The sequence below is a fragment of the Carassius gibelio genome, chromosome A25 (assembly GCF_023724105.1).
Source record: "Carassius gibelio isolate Cgi1373 ecotype wild population from Czech Republic chromosome A25, carGib1.2-hapl.c, whole genome shotgun sequence".
Taxonomy (NCBI): domain Eukaryota; kingdom Metazoa; phylum Chordata; class Actinopteri; order Cypriniformes; family Cyprinidae; genus Carassius; species Carassius gibelio.
Genome location: NC_068395.1, coordinates 3,461,042 through 3,479,712, shown reverse-complemented (window position 1 = coordinate 3,479,712; position 18,671 = coordinate 3,461,042). Strand labels below are relative to the sequence as shown.

Here is an 18,671-nt window from a genome sequence, read left to right as displayed (position 1 = left end):
CACAGCATGTTTATGACTTGTCTGTGCATCAGTCAGATAAATCTAATCTTTCAAAAACTCAGCAGTCCCTTTCGCCTCACTCCCGAACGTCGACCCACAGATGGTTAAGTTATTAGTAGTGAGTGTGTGTAGGGGTTTTTGCAGTAAGGTTTTTTTTTTTTTGATACATCTGAAGAGTGCTAATTCTTACTAAGGGCTATTTTCCATTTTCCTGAGTGTGTCGTAATCAGGAGACACAGTCTGGTGCTGTGCCTGAGATTCACCTGAATCACTTTTCTAATCACTGATGAATCTGAGAGCGTAATAATCAAGTCCCAAAAACCACATGGACATTTCTTAATGGCCGTCATACATGATGTGCTCTTCTTCAATCAATGGAATCGAACATCTAGGGGAGAAAATAAAACATTTTAGCATTATTTTGCTGCATATCATAAATTCACATGGATATTACCCAGCTACATTTAATGTTTAAAAGGTTCTGCCTCTTTAACATTACACATCATGTATTAAAGTAATAATTCACCTAAAAATTTCAGTTGGCTGAAAATGTACTAACCCTCAGGTCATCCAAGATATAGAGGAGTTTGTTTCTTCATCATGAACAGATTTGGAGAAATTTAGCATTACGTCAGTTGTTGCAGTGAATGGGTGCCGTCAGAATGCGTGTCTAAACAGCTGATAAGTCCATCACATTAATACACAAGTAATCCACACCACTCCTGTCCATCAAAATCAATGCAAATTAATGAGGCAAAAAGAAAAAAGCATTTGTATTTGTAAGAAACAAATCCAACATTAAGCTGCATTGTGAATTACTTGTGAAGGTTTTTTTTTTTTTTTTCAACTGTTTGGACTCTCATTGTGATGCGGCACCCATTCACTGCAGATAATCCATTGATGAGCAAGTGCTGTAATGTTACATTTCTCCAAATCTGTTCCCATGAAGATACAAACTCATCTACATCTCGGATGACCTGACAGCAAGTACATTTTCAGCAAATTTTCATTTGTGGGTGAACTACTTTAATCAACAGGCATTTAAAGCAAATAAGATATTCAATGAGAAAAAGAAAAGGAAAAGGGAGAGTACATTTTTATATAAAGATAGATGATTACAAAGACAAAAACATGCCTTTATGCAGAATAACCTGCTTGGAAAGATGTAGTGGGTACATAAGAAAAAATAATTTTATAGAACAGAATATAACATTTATGATGACCATTTTAAATAAAACATAATAATAAAAATAAAATAATAACAAAATAAATTTCTCAGTTAAAATGCAAGCGATCTAAGACCAGCTTGTTGTTCTTTTTTATTTATTTATTCTAGATTACATTTACAAGAAATGAATTACCCACCTCTGTTCATCCAACCATGATGGAATAATCAGCATCCTCCTCCAAACACACTTTGACCAATCACCACTCTTTCTCCATCCTTAGCCCCTCCCACTTTTGTGAGCTGGTCAATCTGCACTGTGAGCTTTAAAACTGCAGTTACGGTTCATTAGCATTAAACAAGTTTGTCTCAGCTGCTTTTTTATGTGTTAGTAGTTTGTGGTCCAGGCACTAGTTTGGAAGAAGAGGAGGAGAGCAGCTCGTATATATGTGTGTGTGTGTGTATGTGCTTCAGGATATGATAAATGAGTCTTTAGACTCTAGCTGTGCTAAACTGCTTCCCTCCACTGCTGTGATGACAAAGTGATTAATATTCCTGAAGCACTGAGCTAATTCATCACGATCACGTGCGTGCGTGCCTGTGTTCAGCATGGACTCTGGAAACCGTCAGCTGATGTGAGAGGCTTTGAACCAGAACAAACAAATATTGGACAACATTTGCTCAATCTTAAACTAGATAAATAACACGAATGCTCGAGACTCAAACACACTTGCATGGTTTTTGTCTACCTGCCGCATCTCACCTGCTCAATCCTGTGACTGGAGTGAGTTGCCATGGAAACAAACTAATATCACAATCACATGCTTATTTATCAGTGTTGAAGAAAGCGGCGTGCGATTCTCACTCTCTTTTTTTCTTTCTTTCCAGTGGTTGTGGGATTGCTGTGGAGGCACAAGGGAGAGCACAGGGATTTGTGGGTAATATGACATCACTACAGAGAGCTCATTAGCACCTTTCGCCTCTGAAGAGGGGGACCAGGAAATAAAACGTCTCATAGCAACAGCATTTTCACACAACAAACAAACTCTATCGTAAATGTCCACACTGATCAACATGCCACTCTGTTGATCTGACAAAAACAACAAGGCAAGACTCACATCAGCACTGATGCTAAACATAGTGACACTACGTGAAAAATAAACTAACAATAAACGCTTAACAGTAAACAATAAACAGTGTGATAAAATGCTAAACAGAGAGATGATATGCTAAACTCATAGATGATATGCCAGTTTATGGTGGGTTCAAGGCAAACCGACTGGTTTTAAAGGGGTCATATGATGCTACAGGCACTTTTACAAGCTGTTTGATTTGAAATGTGTGTTGGCAGTGTGTGCACACAACCATCCCAACATTTTGATTATCCACCTAGTGTTTTTTTTTTTATCTGCTCAAATCTTTACCCCTTTCTTAAATCGAGCTGATCTGAGATGCCTATCTGTGTGATGTCACAAAAACAGGCCCCTCCCACGATAGTTTGATTGACAGTAGCGTTTTGAGAAATTTGAATGAATGACCCATTTAAATGCATTTCAAAAGTGAAAAGTCAAGTGTTTAAGGAGGGAAAAAAATGGAGGGAAAAAGATCAAACTTGTAAATGTGAATTACCAATTGTGACATTTCTGAGTCAACAGGATTCTGTGTGTATATATATATATACAAGCACACACACACACACACACACACACACACACACACACACACACACACACACACACACACACACACACACACACAAACGTATGTGATTGTGAAAATTTGGTGTTTCTAATCAAAATGAAGACAAATGCTGAATGTTTGTTTGCTAAATGCTTATATCATTATTTAGCTCCTGGTTAACATTATTCAAAAGCCAGCACAGGCCTAAGTGACATCAGTATGGCCCTATGAATTTTATTTTATTTTATCTTTTGTATTTTTTAATCTTTATATTATTATTGCATCTGATACAAATGTCTGCTGCATGAATAAATGTAAACATAAAAATTTAAGGGCCCTATGAAATGTGTTTTATTTTTCCATCCCAAAACCATTCTGTTATTGCTATATTACATTTTAATAGCTTAATTACATTTTAATAATAAAAACAACGGTGTCTAATCAATTGAATTTATACAAAATTAACAATTTAATGGTTTGTTAACATTTGTGCATAATAGGAAATGTTTATCTTTCACAAATTCTGGTTGTCTGTTTTATTTTTTTTTTCTGGATTTATGATTTAATACAAATTAAGTTTAAAAAATGGAGATAATCAAATGAAGGTTAACATAAACTAGTGAACAGTCATCTGCCAAGCGTAAACCTACAAAACAAATGCAAGAGCTGTATATTTGTCCTCTGCAATATGGTTGCCAATTTCCTTTACTGTACATATGCTGTGCTATATTGTTTCTCTGCACGTCATCTTCTGAACATCAGGCAGACAGCAAAACCCGTTCCTGGCCCGAAGTCTGAGATATCAAGTAGGAATATCCTACATCCCAAATTGGATGGAACAGGACTTAACCCAACTATCCATCTTATGATGTGTTCAATGTCATTGTTGCATTCGGTTTGCTCAGAAGGGGGCTGCAAGACATTATTATCTGCAAAGCTGCTTTGGGACAATGCGTATTGTGCAAAACTGAATTGTATTCAATTGAATATTCTTTAAAAATGTGAGATCAGTGTCACAGTGCCATCGTTAAAATCTTCAAATGCCACACGCACCATTTATGTTGCTCATTATTGAAGAACATCCTATTAGAGCCTCCTGACCTGACTGGAATAATTATCTGCAATTAACACACCTGAACAGTGTAAACGAAAGATTGTAAGAGCCGTTCATGATCAACAAGTTTTGCTGAATTGATCACTTCTGCATGGACCTTCTGGATCTGGCTAATTCTCCCAGAGCTGAACTCATTTCAAAGACAATGGGGATGCAAAATGTCATGTCATTTCATTATCTTACAGTGATTTTTGTAATGCAATGGAAAAGTTATAATAAATTCGTCACAGAGCGTGAGATCGATAAATACAATTCAGTTAATTCAGTTGAGCGGTGTCCCAGAACTATATCCACATACTTTTATGGTAAAGTATAGTAATGTTCAAAAGTTTGGAGTTGTTAAGATTTTTAATGTTGCATTCATTTGATAAAAATACAGTTAAAACAGTAATACTGTTAAATATTATTAGAATTTTATTATAATAACTGAGTTACATCATAATATCTTGTAAAATGTCATTTATTCCTGTGATGCACAGCTGAATTTTCAGCATGTCTAGGGTTTAGTGTCACATGATCCTTCAGAAATACATATATTATGCTGATATGCTCCTCTTCTTATTATTAATCCTGTAAAAAGCTGTATTGCTTCATGTTATTATGGAAACTGTGATGTATTCAGGATTCAATGTATGTTGAAAATGAAAAAGAACAGCATTTTTTGGAATATTAATCTTTTGTAGCTTTATAAATGTCTTCACAGCCACGTTAATGTATCCTTACTGAATAAAAGTACATTTTTATTCTTAAAATTACCATTGAGTGTCCCAATGAGTACATAGTAAGATGGCAGGCCAATATTGGCACATAAAACCCCTTTACTACACACTGCTAGTATTAGCATTCAGCTAAATTTACTCATTCACTTACTTAATTTATTTAAATGAATGAGTTATTACACTTATAAACCAGTATGGCCGTTGTGACCTTACTTTTTCTGCCATTTATAAATATATAAAACTCCTCAGCTGTGTCTGAAAGCTGAAAGGTGCTGGCTTTGCAGTTGTTTTAGGTCATTAGATGTGGTATTGTCTTGCAAGCCTGTGTGAAATTATACTTAATAAATCTATTCATGCCTTCATGCATATGGAGCCTCTTCTTATGTGCTGCAAAGAACCAAAAATATACATAGATCAAAAATATGCATCTGAGCTCATTTAAATATACTATTCTAAACATACACTATGTTTTGGGACAGAATTGAAAAAAAAAAAAAACTAGGGCAGTTGTTGTTCCTTCAATCAGCTGAATAATAAAAAAAAAATTATAAAACAAATGAATAAAGATTATTAGGACATTTTCAACAATGTGACATTTTTAGTACGAGCCCCACTTTATTAATTAGTTCCTCCAGTGTTGTAGCCGAAAGCGTGTTATTGTCTTGTGTTGAAAATAGACCCCTGGAGTACAAATTTAATTACAATTTAATTAGCCAAGACATGTCTTAATGTTACCAAGGATGTTTCACCGCTCACAGAAAATTAGAGCGAGCAGAATCTGACATTTCAGGTTCGGCATCACAAGAAAATGTATGAAGCAGATGTCAGGAAAACACACAATGGCTTCGCTGGAGACTCTAATGTTGTTACAAATACTACAAACCTTGCTGAGAGAACACAGCTGTGATAGACATTTAGCCGTTCCCACACTTCAGTACTTTTGTGGATTTTGGACCAGTCGGCTGTGGAGCTTAGTGTCAGATCAGATCAGACTGTATAATCAACTATCATGAGCCAGTGGATTGTTGTTGTGCTTTATGAGCATGCATAAATTCAGTGCTCTGCTACCCAACTGCTGTCTACGCTCTTTACACACACACAAACACACTCTCAGGTTTTATTGAATAAATTGGATGAATTAGTGCAATCATACACAAATGTCTGTTTTGATGATATTCCTAAAAGTAGAAATGAGAGCACAGTCAGTAATTACCATCCACATGCATTATGGACTAATGGTTAGCGCATGTACTAATGTGTCTGAATGCAAACTGCGGTCGTCCCGATCCCATTTCCCTTCTTTCTACCGTTATCTTATTCACCTTTCTGAAGAGTAGAAAGGAAAACATTGACTGCCAGTGTCAATTTACAGGATCGATTCAGCACGTTAGCCAGTTCAATCTTAACACAACTGCTTTGCACTTTATGCTTCAGGCTTAAAGAAAACCAAAAAGTAAGTCTGCATACTTATTTTTAGCCAAAAGCTACAACAATATTCAAGAGCACCTCTATTGTGTAGATATACTATGCACTACTGTACACTTAAATTCATACTACATTTGTTTTGCACATACAGTTATACTGTACATATAGTTTCCTATCAGAAAAATTACAATAAAAAAGATCATTAAATAATTATCAAATAATTGTTTCAAATAATTATAAAAGAATTGTACTTTGTGTATTTCAGATTTTTTAATTTACATTTAATGTCTAGATTTTTACATGTATTTTACAATATGTAATATTTATTTTAAAATAATTTATATATATATATATATATATATATATATATAAAATACATTTTAAGAATAAATAAATTTATTTATTCTTAAAATAAATAAATAAATAAAAATCTAAAGGTGGTGTAACCAAAAAAATAAGTTAAAATTGAGATAAACTCAAGATAAACTCAAAATTAAAACTCAACTCAAAATGAAAAAAAAAAGAATAAATAAAATTAATCATAATGGCAAACAGAACTGCTAGAAAGAATTTAAAAGTTTATATATAACAATTGGTAAAAAAATACTGAAATGTGAGATATAAACTCAGAAATATGACTTAATATCAAATTTGAGTTTATATCTTAGACTTCTGACTTTTTGAAAATTGTGAGATGTAAATTTTGAAATTTAAGATATAAACTCAAAATTAACAGAAAGTCAGAATTCTGAATTTCTATATTGCAATTTCTGAGAAAAAAAAAAGCTGAATTGTGAGACAAAATATCTTTTATTCTGTGGCAAAAAACAAAACAAATAAACAAAAAACACTAAATTGTGAGATAAACACTGAATATGTTTGTATAAAAAAAAAAAAAATCAAAATTTGTATTTAACTTGTTAATTTTTTAACAGAAATAAGTATCCACAGTAAGTCAGTATTGCTGTGTCATGTTTTCATATTTCATACGCTACAGTATGAATCACTACAGTCACAGTGTACACTTTTCAAGGCGATCAACCTCCGGATGACATTTAGGTGTCCCTGCATATTAACTTGGGACTGAAAAGTGTTTTACCATCAAACTAAATGACACACTTCACCGTCGCTAAATAAATATATGATGTTTCTGAGCTTTTAAAAAAGCACACACATTTGGAGTGGAAAGCGAGATAACCGTGGCAGCTGTGAGGTGAAAATCTCTGGAGCTGTCTTTCACTCACCCACAGAAGCAAAAACAATCAAAATATGCAAATCCACAGTCAAAGACAAACAAAAGAATAAATTATCCAGAGGAATATCACATGGCTGGAATTCATCTATATGTGGCTTATTTAATATCATTCAGCTCTTCCAGCAGAGCGGATGAGAAATGAAGCCAGCCAGGAATACTCTGATGCTGCCACTGCTGCTGCTGCTGTTTTAGGAGGCAAAATGGATAGCTATAGATTTGGAGAGTCCTGTACACAAGTGCATATCTGAGAAAGTGCGCCTTTACTTAGATACTTTGGGGACAATAATGTCCCAGATAGTTTGTTAATTCTGAAAAAATAAAAAATACAAATTACGAGACATTCTAAGATGTCCTATCTTTGGGGGAAAAAACTATTCATGACTGAAATACATAGGGTAGTTAAATGATTTTAAAAAAGCAATGAAATCCCAGTAAGTAAGAAACAAATTTAATTTTTCATCAAATAAAAATGTGATAATTATTTATAAATATACAGTATACTTATATATTTACATTTATGATGTAAACTTGTAAATGGTATAATTTTTGCATCACTTATTTTAAAAGCTAAAAAATAATGAATCTATTGTATATTTTCAGACCAACAAATGTATTTTTCTATCAAATAAAAATGGATTAAAAAATATTTATAATGTATTTATAAATAACTAAACATTTTCTTTTTACAATTATATATTTAAAATATAAATATACATTTATGAATCATAGGATTCATTTAATATGCTGTTCCATGTCGACCTGACATCACCTACTGTATCTCTGATGTCTTTGAAGTGCTGTGCTTGTGATCATTATAGAAAACTGTCAGTTCTGATGCACGGTCAAATTTCAAGCTGACTCTGAAAATATGCAATTAAAGATTGCAGTAGGACTCAATACGAGTAATAAATGAATCCTGCCTTCTTACAACTGCTCATTAGCTGTGAAAAATCACAAGATTACATCACACTTAACAAGAACACACATTCAAACCAGCCTTTTTAAATAATGCTGAATTAAAAAACAATACAAACAAACAAACAAACAAAAAACTATAGGTAAATAATTCTAATGCTACACACAATCAGAATCATAACTAGTTTTGTGTATAAACTGTTTAGTTTCTAAAGGTTTTTGAATGTGAGTCAGTAAAGGGTTAATCAAACCTAACACGCATCTATTTCCTCAGAGTATAATATTCCCTCATTATCTATAGACATCAGAAAACTGACATCGACAGACTATATTAGCAGGTTCCTTACTGTACTTACTCTATATACCTTTCCAGGAGATAATATGTTAGCGTCAGCGGGTTTAACATTTGCAAGGGAGACTCGCCCCTGTTCTTACCTGACACTTCTTCAAAGAGGAGATGACCACATCGTGGCTAAAACTGCTGAACTGCTTTTCCAAGTGCTCTGGGAATGTTGTCAAAGGCTGTAGAAGAAAGCAGTTTCAAGCTGATTAAATATATATATATATATATATATATATATATATATATATATATATATATATATATAAATTAAATGTATGCATTTAGCAGACGCTTTGCTAATGCTCTACCACTTGAGCTACAGGAACACTATATATATATATATATATATATATATATATATATATATATATATATATATATATATATATATATATATATATATATATATATATATATATACAAATAAATAATAAATTATAAAAAATAATAAAATAAATTATACAATTACACTAAACAGGACAAGTGGATTGAACAATGTATGGAAAATAAAATACAATTAAAAAACATTATAAATATATATAAAACTAAAATGTTACAATTATAAAATTACCTGCAAACCTAAACAAAATAAAATGACTACAGATTAAAAATGTTGCTCAATGTTAGTTAATGATAACAAATGAGACCTTAGTGTAAAGTTTTACCACTATTTGTGACTACCACTGCTATAACGCCATAAAATGTCATGTATTTCAATATTTTTATGATTCATTTCAACATTTGACACAAAACAGTATGTATTTCAATGCTTTACCAATCCGTGTACTGTATTTCCATTATAAATGCATTTCTTTATCTGTTACTTTTGTTTGTGTCTCAAAAACTGAGGGACGAGTCAAGATGATCTTCTGCTGAAATTGACATTTTGCCTCAAATGCTTGTTGAAACGGACCCTAGAGCTTTTCTTAAAACATTATGCAAGAACAGCATTCCCCATTTCCTGTTAATTTTCCTCCTGTGTTTCCTGTTCCTGTCCTCAACCCCTGCGTAAGTCAAGTTAAACTTGAAGGTGTCATGCTTAAATCAGGGCGTCTTTGGGTGGGGTTAAGATGTGATGTTCAGCAATGGAAAACAGATTTCACTTTACTGATCTGTTTTTATTTCTTGTTTATTTGTATTTTTTCTCCCTCAACGGCTGTGGTATGATATTCCTCTAATGAGCTCTGAAGCATACTGTGCAGAATAAAAATCATGCAGCGATCACAAACATCAATCATCCACATCAGTATCATAACCAGTGACATGTGCAGATAAGATTCCAGAACAAACAGATGAGATGAAAGCAAAAAACAGGCAGTTATTAGAGAATAATGAGAAGATTTCTGCAGGGAAGGTTGAACTTTTACCACGTCTAACAGTTCGACACACTCGTATGATGATGAACATACGGCTACGGGTTTTATTGCATTCAGTTCAACTCCCGTTTTCCCACAGAAAGATAAATTAGCTGAGGAAATATCAGCAAATCAGTTTTTTTCGCAATGACATGACATTAATGATGGCGTTTATGAAGCACTAACTGAAATGTAGCACTTTAAATAAGTTTAGTAATGAGGTCGTCACAGGTTTGTGCAGGGTAATGCAGGTGACCAGCGTTGCCTGGCGACTGCCAAGACAGATGACAACGACAGCCTTAAATGAACATTTTACTGTAAAACATGAGCATTTAGTGGAATATGAGACATTTTATCAGTCAGTAACTTCTGTGTTCGGTGCTGTCACCTGACCAGTCAATTAAAGTGTGATGTCAGCATATATATATTTAACATTTACCACACACACACACACACACACACACACACACAAACACACACACACAAACACACACACACACAAACACACACAAATCTAAAAAAGTAAATTCAAATAGTTTATTGCAGTATGTTGTCCCTTATTTATATTTATATTTTATTATTATTATTATTATTATTATAATTATATTTACATTTGCACACACACACTCAAATCTAAAAAAGTAGATTTATATAGTTTATTGCATATGCAGTATGTTGTCCCTTATTTATATTTTATTATTATTATTATTATTATTATATTTACATTTGCACACACATACACACACACACAAACACACAAATCTAAAAAAGTAAATTCGTATAGTTTATTGCATATGCAGTATGTTGTCCCTTATTTATATTTTATTATTATTATTATTATCGTATTTACATTTGCACACACACACACACACATATATATATATATATATATATATAAATACTAACTATATAAAGTCATATATAAATTAATGATATATAAAATAAATGTCAGTTCTTCATTGTTCTTTTTTAATTTTAAATATACAGTTCACTAATATTAGTTGCATATTTAAATGCTATTTCTGTATGATTGTGAATCCTGTTTCAATGAAAAAGGTCATTTACTACCATTAATTAATTTCTAAATATAACTGAAATGCATAAGTTTTCACCACTCATGCTTACCATTTCTTATTGGCTCTATAAAAGAATAGTCATGTTTTGCGACTACACATTACCTGGGCTAAAATGTAACATCATCACAATATAGGATAATACCCATAATGCCTGGTAAAATGATACCTGGAGAAGTAATTGGAGCGCAGCAGCCCGTGACATCAACAGCAAGGACAATTTTTTACCAACTCGGGAAAAGAGAACTCGGGTTAAGTTTGGTGAAAGTGACTGCTGCGTCTTGATTATCCCCGAATCGATCGCACCTCGCCTCCTGTTGTGCAAACAGCCTCTTAGACTCAATTGCGATCTTTCCCTGCTGCCACGTGAACGTCATGTGAATAGTCCTCGGAAATGAAGATGAGAAAATTCCAGCTCTGTGATTCAGTGACCGCAAAAGTGTATCCCTGATAGCTCCGCACTCAGATCTCTCCGTATCATTTCCACTGATCAGAGAGGCTTCGCTTCGCCTTCAGACCTGCAGGAACTTTATTTTAAGAGCTACTTAGACAGTAAGTGCCACTGCACTTGTTCCCACTCTGATGAAAAAAGTACATTTAATTAAGTGCTTAAATATTCAATTACCTCTTTCATTACTTCAGAGAGAGGCTCAGTAGTCTCTACAAGTGACTCAGTGGGTCTGTGGTTTAGAGATAGCTTCAAGTCTCCTCTGTTCTGAAGCTAAACGCGAACATTGCTTTCTTCATTCGTTCTGCTTTGTCTTTGGCCGGCAGATATCTGCTTTTACAGATATCCCACTCTGTGCTCTTATGAAAGTGATACATGACTCAAACAGCTATAAGGAATATCAAACTTAATTATTTCAACGGTGCACTGCAGTTTGTCATACTCCTGATTTGGAAATCTGACCTGAACCCTCATCTGCCATTTCCTTCAGCTTCAGAGACTTTTTCGCAAATGAGTCAATGTCAGTCTGGTCTGGTGTTTCCAGACATGGAGTACCAGGACAAAAAACACTGCAGCTAATTCTGAACCACTCATTTAGACTGTTTGACTGGAAAATGTGTTTTAAAGCAACCAACCGAGAGCATGTGTTTAATGTTTAAAAATAAGATTTAATATGCCAAAAGCAGTATGTCGAAAGAGTACTATGAAGCAAGCAGAACTAGGGATGAAAAATATATCAATATAATATCATTAGCCAGTTAATATCAGTTATACTGCATAGCGCATATTCATTTCCTCTTTTTTTTACATTTAGATTACTTTTGTAATCTACATTTCTTTAAAATCTAAATATTTTGTAATATTATAAATGCCTTTAGTTTCACTTTTAATAAATTTAAAGCAAACCCATTGAATAAAGTGTAATTATTAATAATATTAATTTGAAAAACTATAATATTAAAAAAAAAAAAAAAAAAATATATATATATATATATATATATATATATATATATATATATATATATATATATATATATATATATATATATATAGTAATCTTTACGGTCTCTTTTAAATTAAAGAAATTGAATTGAAGTGTATATACATAATATTATTATAAATAATTAAGATAAAAAAAAATAAAAATAATTATCCAATGATCTATGGCTTCTGTTGAGATTTCTAAAGTTTGTAGATTAATTTATAAGCCGCAAATTAATAACAGTGCCACACAGTCACATCACAAGGCCAACAGGGAGGACTTAACAAAAAACGCCGTACATACTTTGACAGCACACAGATTTAGATCTCACTTCTCTTTTGTCTATTTCTGCAGCATCACACCAAAAACTGGAACGTTCCTTCCTTTCACTTTTCCAAATAGTCTACTGCAACAGAAAAATGTCCAGCTTGTTAAACACCAAAGATCAGAGGCAGCATCCAGATGTGGCCCGGACTGTATTTGAGAGCAAAAACAGCGGAACGGAAAAGAACACGGACTTGGCTCGCTTCAATAGCGAGATTAAAAACGGTTTCCCCTCTTGAAAAATTCACCCCTGCTTAAGCATGTTGAATCTCAAACAGAGACCTTTTCAGAGGCTGCTAGCAAAGTCTGTGCTTTTATGCTGAGAGGTGTTTTGTGGTTTCATTAGCAGAGAGACGTCAGGAACACACTCGAGAGAGTCTCTGGATCACAGAGGGGGCGAAACTTTAGCCCTGAGCTGCTTTTGCAAATGAGAAGAAAAAGAAAAACATAGTTATGTTGTCTTCTTACAACTGTTCAGCTGCTGGTAGATATTCAGAATCCCTTGAATCAGTGAGTTTTTGGGTGTAAATTATTATGTTACTGTATATATTCAGAATTTGTTATTTGTCAAAAAAAAGTAAAAAAGTAAATCTCCAAACTAAAAAAAAAAGCATCACAGAAGTAACATAACAGTAGATTAATGTGCTATTTTACAAGTCTTTGAAATAATATGCGGAAAACAACCAAAATGAATCTGCCTTTCACAGATAGTGACTCGTTAACCCTCTGCGATCGGAGAGTTGAGTTGAGCTAGAGAACCAGAGGAGTCCAATTCAACTAAATCATTCAGACCAGCTTTGTGAACTGATTCATTGAAAAGATCCAACTCAGAAGATTCATTCACAAATCAGACATCACTAGCCCTGTGTCTCAGTGTGCATACTATCCACCCTATCTGCCCTAAATAGTATTGAAAATTACTAATATCACATAGAATTTAGGATGGATAGTTTGGGATGCAGGCTAGTTTTCTAAACATATAAACAAAGTATATAAACAAAATATTTTCTGGTTTTAAAGATCATCATCATTGGATCACTGATTCAGTAAGTTAGACTAAAGCAGAAGAGTCAGATTCAAGTGAATCATTTAGATCAGTTTTGTGAACTGATTCATTGGAAAGATCCAACTCAAAAGATTCATTCACAAATCAGACCTCAACAGTTTTCTAAACCTTATTAAAAAAAAAAAAAAAAAATATATATATATATATATATATATATATATATATATATATATATATATATATATATAAATATATATATTTGGATTCAAAGCTCAGCATCACTGGATCACTGATTCAGTAACTTGGACTAGAGAAGCAGAAGAGTCAGATTCAAGTGAATCATTTAGACCAGTTTTTCATTGAAAAGATCCAACTCAAAAGACTCATTCACAAATCAGACATCACTAGTTTTCAAAACAGCAAGGGAAACTAGGACAGATGGCAAGAGTTTTAATGAATAGTGAATGAGTCAATCATAAGAACAAATACATCACATATTTGTTGAGCAACCATATGGAAAAAGGGGAAAAAAATAATAACAGACAAATAGCAGAAAATTAGTTTTAGCTGAAAACGTTTAGTTGGGCATTTGTAAAATAATTTTACTGTATATAAATAAATAAAAAGGAAAAAGGTGGAACTTTTTATTTTTAGACACAGATCATATTTAGGTTATGATTAGTTTGATTTGTTAGTTAATTATGGCTATTGTAAAAAAAAAAAACAATTGTTAACGCAACATGATTGATGTTGATGTGATTGTTTCCTAATTACTGGCTCTAATAATTGTTCTCAAAGAATGGGGTGTGATGGCACTAAAAAATTCATAATTATCTAAAATCAAGTAGCCGCTCAATCTCATAGTTCTGGGAGATCAGAGAAACTAGACTGTACCTTTGTGACTAATAATCTCACCCAATCCTGACTCAGTATTCCCAACCTGATTCACTCTTTCCATCCAAACAGAGGTTGTCGAATCTGGGTCAGCGTTCTTGTTTAAATTTGGGTCACGGTTTGAACAAGTGAGCCACAGCCAGTTATTTTCTCTTCTTCTTCAACAGAAAAGCAAGAGTTGATTTTGCTCACACAGTACTGTATGTCTATTCTGACTTCTCCCAGATCACACCAAAAACAGGCAATAATAACCAACTGCAGAACCGCAGAACCATTACGTCATAACAGTCTGAGGACGACAGCGCCAGACCGACTGTTTGAGAGCGGAAGTGGGCGGGGTAGCAGTCCGATGCCGGAAGTTCATGTTTAGACGTGTTTGTTTAGACTAGACAGTAAAAGGTTTTTAGACAGTAAAAGATAAACATTAAAAGGTTTTTAGACAGTAATAGATAGACAATAAAATGTTTAACTATGGCGGAGCACACTGTAGAACAAGGAAAAGAAGAAGAGAAAGAAGTAAAAAGAAGTTATATATTTGATAGATGCAACTTAACATTATAACGTTACGCTTATACAAGACAGCTCTGTACTGATATATATATATTTTTTTAAAGGAAGTATTTTGTAAGTTAGGCTAATATTTAGCAATATCACAGTATCATTTTGTTGGGTTACATATTCATGGTTTGTTATTTAATTTGTTGTTGGCATTGTATTTTACAGCATTTGTTAAATTTTCTGACCATGAGAATTGCATTAATTGTATTTTATTTAACCGATAGAAGCACATATCTATTCAGAGAGGGTCAGAGCCTTGTTTCTACCATGAGCAAGCAGGTGGAACTGATGTTGTGATGGAGGACAGTACCCCGGCTGCTTCAATGGTTACAACAGGTGGTGAGTGTTTTCATTCATGGGTTAAATGGTGGTAACATACTTTAGAAACTGTGTGGTGTATTTTATTCTGTGTATAATTTATGTCTTCACTGCAGCAGGAATGGTTTGTGACATTAAACAGTTGTCTGCCAGTAGAAGTTGTTGGGATTTCCAGCCAAGTGATTGGCAGTCATCATTGGTAAAATTGTTTGTTTTTATCACACTTTTATTAACACATTTTATGTTTACTGAATGTAATTCTGGTCTCTTTATCTTAATCTGTGGTAAAAGCTTAACCAGATTTTGAGTAAAAATGACAGAGATGAGACAATTGCTCAAGTTGGAAGCATTAAACTGCAGCAGAAAGATTTCTTGACCTTGGGCCTCAATGCAGCGCTTGAGGCAACAGTAAGTGGACAAATAATGATTTTTAAAATAGAAAAATTTACCATACAGCTAATATATTTTTTGTTAGTAATTAACTAATGTTATTATATAACTAATATATAATATATTTAAAAACCGATTGCAAACAGCTGTCTTGATGTGATCGTCATGGTGGCTAAGGAAAAGGTATTTTTGCCTACAACTGTATAACTCATGATCACCTGGAGACGTAATTGTGTTTTGTAATGGATGTGCAAATGAATGTTATGCTTAGGCAACAGATGTGTTTGCAGCAAATTCCTTGTAGTTACCTGGCTACCACCACTTGAATTGGACCCATTTTTATCGTTTCCAGTAAGTCCATCAATTTGTATTTTATCTAAAACTGGAACAGTTATAAATTCAGTTACAACAAATGAATGGATCTTATGTTCACCCAAGGATAACATAGGATCCAAGGATTACATTCTGCTCCCTGCTTGGATGCCAGGACACTGAATGCTATGTGTATGTTGTTCCCTTCATTTTTGGGTGAACTAACTCTTTAAGATTATATGGTGATATTAGGATTCAATATACTAACAACTGTATTTCACAGGTTCTGAAGCCTAAAAACAAGGCTATGTATTTTTTTGATTCAACTCACCCCTACGGGATTGGTGATGTAAAATATGTGACTGTCTTCAGGTTGCATTACATATATAAATATTATGTTCAGAGTTCGCAGTTCAAGGTTTGCTGTTCAAAGTTCGTTGTTCGAAAGTTTGCTCTTCATTGATGTTCACTGCTGATTATTCTGTGCATGATGTTCATTTGCATGATGATCTGCATGCTGCATGTTTTTATATTCTAAATTTTAAATGTTGTTTTTGCAATTCAGTCAGGGGTAATTTTTATTTTTTTTGCTTTTGAGTAAATATACTTTGCTTTTTTTGTCCAATTTTTCTGGTTATAATATATTAAAATATTTCTGTTTGATTTTGTTGCAGTAAATTGACAAACAGAATCGCTCCAGGACCATGGAAGCTGATCAAGAACAAGGTTAGTTTTATTAGGCTTTCAAAAAACATAAGCTACTTATATAGATTGTGTTTTTATATGTTTGTCACATCCTTTACAGGGATAACTTAATGATAATTGCATTGTTTTAGAATGTTCCACAACAGCTGACTGGCTCTGTGGACTGTGGGATCTTCATGCTGATGGTGAGGGAAAAAAGGGAAAGTAAAAAAAAAAAAAGTTAGATAAATCATAAGAATGAAACCGTTATATGGTTGCCTGAACTTGACTGAATTCCTTTTTGGGGGGGAATTTCAGTATGCTCTGCACATGGTCTTTGAGGCACCCTTTGATTTTACAGCTATAAGTCTTTGTTAAAAATATATATTTTAACTAGATTATATAATCCATTAAATTGACCTGTTAACACTTTCTCCCCTTATGCAAGTCGGATTTTCCTCTTATTCGAAAATGGTGGTGCCTTATTCTCATGGAGAATTTTGCCATTGAAAGGTAACTCTCCTGCTTTCTCAAGTTTTTCTCTGTCTATAAATTTACTTAAAAATGTATTTGTTACAGGAAACATGCTGCCGTTGATGTGCAGGAGCCACCTAAAGCACAAGAAGACACCGAAACCGGCGACATGGTATGTTTTTATTGTCTCAAACGGGCACATGAAAGAGCATAATTTCAAAACATTACTTTACATGCATCCTGATTAAACCACAATGTATTGTTGAGGACACTTCCAATCTCCCCAGGGACAACAGATGGAAATGAGCTAGCAGCCAAATGTGGTGCATCTCTTCTCTTGTGAGAATAATTCTTTTAAATGAATTAATTATTTCATTATTTTTTTGAACTCTTCTCTCATGAAGGAACCACAGATGGTCAAAGACCTCAGGACCGCAGTTGGATGGCTGCGGGACAACTGCCACTCCTTCAGAGGTTCTGTGCAAGAGCCGTCATATCTGGACCTAAAGAAGGAAGACCAGGAAGAGGCCCTTCTTAAACTTGATCGGGCGGAAAGAAAAGATGATCTGGAACTGGCCAAAAAGCCTTTCATGTTTCAGTTCCAGTTTCAACAGGACATGGAAGTTTTTCTTTTCGAATGTCACGACGAAAGGCACCTCAGAATAAACTCCATGTTTATGGAGTTTTAATTTGTTATTTATTTTTCTCTTGAGAATTATTGATGTAAAATTTGTGCCTGTATAACTTTTATAAGATTTATTTTCTTTGGTTTAATTTGTTTTATATAATTTATTTATCTAGTTTGATTTTGTAATTTTATTTAATTAGAAAACAGCTAGTGTGTGATTTTATTTAAAACTCATTTTATTTAAATTAATGTTTTTTTTGTTTTCAGTCCATTATATTATTGTGTATGGTGGTCTATGTTGTTTGAGTATTTAAAGTTATTTTCAACTGAATAAAATGTTCAAACTCTCAAGCTCTGTTTTCATTGGATTATTTATTTTTAATTTTATGCTTTGTCTAATGTATAATATTGTTAATCAGTCTTAAATATACATTTTCAAATAAATCGTTTAAAACAAAGTCTTAATAATAACATTGTTTTAAACTTTAAAAGTTCCAAAACACGGAAGTAGCGTAATTCCTTGCCCCGCCCACTTCCGCCCTCAGACAGTCGGGCTGGCGCTGTCGTCCTCAGACTGTTGTGACGTAATGGTTCTGCGGTTCTGCAGTC

The 18,671-nt window shown here is 33.4% G+C and overlaps 1 protein-coding gene across 19 annotated transcripts; it reads left to right on the top strand.

Annotated features, from left to right (window-relative positions):
* The first annotated feature begins 14,936 nt into the window (after positions 1-14,936).
* LOC127947032 (structural maintenance of chromosomes protein 5) lies at positions 14,937-18,413 on the top strand. 19 transcript variants are annotated; one of them, XR_008151211.1, is made up of 11 exons: positions 14,937-15,214; positions 15,481-15,595; positions 15,691-15,773; positions 15,866-15,982; positions 16,111-16,147; positions 16,236-16,315; positions 16,403-17,002; positions 17,113-17,166; positions 17,409-17,473; positions 17,540-17,606; positions 17,839-18,413. XR_008151211.1 is itself a non-coding variant. In XM_052543931.1 (10 exons), exons 6-10 carry the CDS (start codon positions 16,981-16,983, stop codon positions 18,121-18,123), a joined length of 489 nt encoding a protein of 162 aa, XP_052399891.1. In that variant the 5' UTR covers positions 14,956-15,214; positions 15,481-15,595; positions 15,691-15,773; positions 15,866-16,315; positions 16,403-16,468; positions 16,951-16,980; the 3' UTR covers positions 18,124-18,413. The 19 variants fall into 19 exon arrangements, 6 of the variants coding, with proteins under 6 accessions (XP_052399891.1, XP_052399893.1, XP_052399889.1 ...); XR_008151212.1 differs by lacking the exon at positions 16,111-16,147; XR_008151210.1 differs by having other exon boundaries at positions 15,866-16,147.
* The last annotated feature ends 258 nt before the right edge of the window (positions 18,414-18,671 follow it).

Excerpts from the sequence above, each read along its gene's own strand:
- LOC127947032 (XM_052543929.1), top strand. The coding sequence starts at position 15,963 with ATGCAGCGCTTGAGGCAACA. Across the intron at positions 15,983-16,950 it reads ATGCAGCGCTTGAGGCAACA|TAAATTGACAAACAGAATCG; the intron begins GTAAGTGGACAA and ends ATTTTGTTGCAG. Across the intron at positions 17,003-17,112 it reads GGAAGCTGATCAAGAACAAG|AATGTTCCACAACAGCTGAC; the intron begins GTTAGTTTTATT and ends GCATTGTTTTAG.